This window comes from Galdieria sulphuraria (assembly GCF_000341285.1).
Source record: "Galdieria sulphuraria unplaced genomic scaffold scaf_329, whole genome shotgun sequence".
NCBI classification, from domain to species: Eukaryota; Rhodophyta; class Bangiophyceae; order Galdieriales; family Galdieriaceae; genus Galdieria; species Galdieria sulphuraria.
The window spans coordinates 1-3616 of NW_005178146.1; the positions used below are offsets into that span (position 1 = coordinate 1).

Consider the following 3616-nt stretch of genomic DNA (forward strand, 5'->3'; position numbering starts at 1 on the left):
CATGCGATAAACTATGCCATTCATAGACTACGGAATCATTTGATATAGAAGAAGATTCAACTAGATTATAGACGATTGGTCACAAAGGAGTTGCAAAATGAAGCAAAGTAACCTTGCTGATACAAGCTATTGAATCTCTTTTTTCATGTTTATATGCTATGTAGTACCAGATGAAGAAAATGATTCCTTTCATTTCAACCTTTATACAACTCGTTAAACAAAAAATACACCAATTTGCTTTGGAAGAAAATGGATGATGAAAGATATAAAGTGAAAAAAGAAAGAAATGGCTTTCTAGCTTAATAGACTACAGAGATAGTATTATGAGCCAAAAGTCTTGACTTTGATTCTCATTAGAAACATCAACGATATTCTGGTCGTCATTAGTAGAAAAAATATTCCCTACTATTACCTCATACTGGTAACAGTAGAACGTTTATAGTGCTTTGTTTTGTTTACCCATTCTACTGATATGCATGACCTGTATTTGAACACCATAAAGTAAGAAATAGGCTGTTGAAACAAAATGGTTAGTGTAAGTTTATTTCATGACATCCCTATAATTTTACAAATTGCCCAATGCTTCAAAGACCTGAATACTTTAGGCAATCTTTGTCTTTTTCACACTCTCCTTATTCTTCTTCTTGCTATTCTTTTTTTTTATCAAAAATGAATATCATACAATTCTCACTGATAGAAGACAGTCAAATTTCTTTTCAAAAGTTACATTGTAGAATAAAGCAAGAAATATACAATTTTACTTGCAGAATCATTATTTGCATTTCTGTAAATATTTAGGGTTTATATAGTTGTAACTTTCTTTACTAGTTTGGAAAGTGTAGACAGCAACATATAGGACGAACAATATTAAGCTTATGATTCAACTCGATCTTGATACTAGTATTCCATGAAGAAGGATATCACTCCTTTTCATACTCGACGAATGGTTTCGAATTCGACCTAATCAATCAATCTTTGTCGATCAACAGCTTGACCGCAAAGAAGTTGCTTGTATTTATTTCCATTGCAAAAATCATTGAGGTCTTGGTACAAACTGGCAGAAATGATTATAAAAGCAGAATTTACTATCTGATTTGCACATTTGAAGACAACAATAACAGCAACTCTTACAAGAGATAGGACAACACTTCTCACTACAGCATTGTTCTTGAAGAGTCATAAACATAGTATTTTATTCATAGTTCGTCCTTTATTTAGAATTATGGTTGGTGTTTTACGACCACTCTCTTTCTGTATTTTAAAAACTCAATATGTCCGTCAATTGTGGAACTGATATATTTTTCCATCTAATCAACAAGACCAGAGACAATAGGGATATGAGCTAGTGTCCAGGAATCAATTTGAATTCAACTGACTTTAAGATCATAGTTTCGGCTATGTTGAACCGAGTTTAAACTGTATTGAGTGGAGAAATAAGCGACTGTGCAAAGCAGGGCAATCAACTATGAAACTAGTGAATAGACCAAGTCCTTTGCTTGATAGAATCAGATCGAAGTTGTTGATAAAGAATAGTCAATTGTTTCTTAAGCGTCTTTCATTCTATTGTTCACGGAGCCTTACCCAAAGAATTGCACGAGTTGGTCATAAATAGAACACCTTTGGTTTTTGTCATATCCTTTATGCCTAGTGACAAGGTCAATTTTAAGTTGTAGAGAGAGGGACTTTAATGTACCTTGGCTACTTTTCTATTGAACTTGGTGTCAAATAGAATGACTTGACCTTGTTCATATGAATTCATATTCTGGTTTTGAATACTATATTTGAAGAGTACCTATTATATGCTATTCGAAATTTTCCTTAACTTTTTTTTTCACTGTTTATCATACAGATTATCATACAACTCAGTTTCATAAAAGCCTTGGTATCGGCGAAACTATCAAGTTTTATGGCTATGACTTTTATAGTTTTGATAGAACCCAGTTGTCACCAATCTGTTCCATCAAAGATTGATTTCATAGTGAGACATGCATAATGTCGCGGTTAACTACAGAACCATATACATATGAGGCAATTCAGCTCAATTGAAAGGAACTGTATGCTTGACAACTTTAGAGATCATTCCTATTTTAAATAGAAGAACGCAAACATTGCAAACATTCGGTTTTATGTTGTTTAAAAGATTTGAATCCACCTGACAACTTGAGATGATTGACGAAGAAGTACTTTGATCCTAACCTTTGATTGTTAGTACTTCAAGTCATGCTGAGATACATGGTTATGTCCGTTTATTTTTTTTGGTGAAAAAAGTTGTCTCTTATCTTTGTTATATTAAGCTATTACAAATTCAAGTTGATCACCTGGTACAGCTTTTACTAGGTCATGTTGCCTTTCACAACAGACTCTTTGTTATCTCTATGGATGAAGAATTGAGTTTGACTTGTGTTGATTCATTGAATGAATGATTGATTGCTTTGTGTCATACTAGCATATTTACTTATCAATTGACAAATAATCGCACTTGAATTTGTAAAATTGACTGATTCCAGTATTTGAGGAATAGTAGCAGGACAACTCTATTCAAAAGGGTGATTTAAGAATTCACTTTAGACAGATTGTTGATCCGCGAGTCAAAGACAAGTTGTAACCATTGTAAAAGATTTATACAAGGTACGTGATATAGATAGGAGGTAGTTTCATTTTGCATTCTCAAGATGAATATTTATTGGATAGTGCTACTAGAATGAAATGGGTTGTTTGAACCACACTGGGTTGTCCGTCTATTATGAGTCCTGTAGCTCATCAAGATCTTTTATCGTGACACTATAAAACTCTCTGTCCAATAAAAAGAGTCGTTATACCCTAGACTTTGGTTCATATAGTATTTATATATCCTCGATAGTCTATTTAATACCGATTGCTTCACGATTGTATGGATTTATTGGAAGAACTTACCCAAGTAGACTTGGCGGACGAAATACCAACGAGTACTAGTATTCTTTCATCTAAATACACAGAGGACAATCTAGTTGATAGTTTGCTTGACAAGAATCATAATGGAAGAAAATCCCCACATTCTTTCCTGGTAGTTGTAAATTACTTCCAAATTCTAAACAGATCGTTGACCTTAACTCGTTTGAATCCATTGTTTCTACAGTTGACCTAATGTTGAATCATATTGTTATACTGTAAAAAGAAGATTTCGATGTTTCCATTGGGTCTGATTCTGCATAATATGTTGAGCACCAATATACACACTTTTTACTGATTTTTTCTGCTAATGGGAAAGGTGGGCAATTTGAAAAGAGTGGCCGATTGGGAATGGGCCCGCGCAATTTTGATTTGAAAATTGGCATTATGGGCGTGGGGTGGGAAAGAATGGGTAAATTGGAGATGGGAGAGAGTGGGGAAATTGCGATGGGGGAAAATGGGTGGGGAAAGGGGCCAATTTGGGCCAACCACAAAGGTGATCGTGATTTGAAATTGCCATTTTGGGTGGGGGGAAGAATGGGCCAATTGGAAATGGGAAAGAGTGGGGAAATTGCGATGGGGGAAAATGGGTGGGGAAAGGGGGTGAGGAAATTGGAGAAGAGGGGCCAACCCAAAGGCGATTGTGTTGATTTGGAAATTGCCATTATGGATGCGGGGAAGAATGGGT

At 34.9% G+C, this 3616-nt stretch overlaps 1 protein-coding gene across 1 annotated transcript; it reads left to right on the top strand.

The window, feature by feature from the left end:
- Positions 1 to 3250: 3250 nt before the first annotated feature.
- Positions 3251 to 3531, top strand: Gasu_65520 (uncharacterized protein; the record flags this gene model as incomplete). Its single annotated transcript, XM_005702251.1, has 1 exon — positions 3251 to 3531. A coding segment is annotated over exon 1 (216 nt), but the record flags the coding sequence as incomplete, so codon positions are not given.
- Between the last annotated feature and the right edge of the window lie 85 nt (positions 3532 to 3616).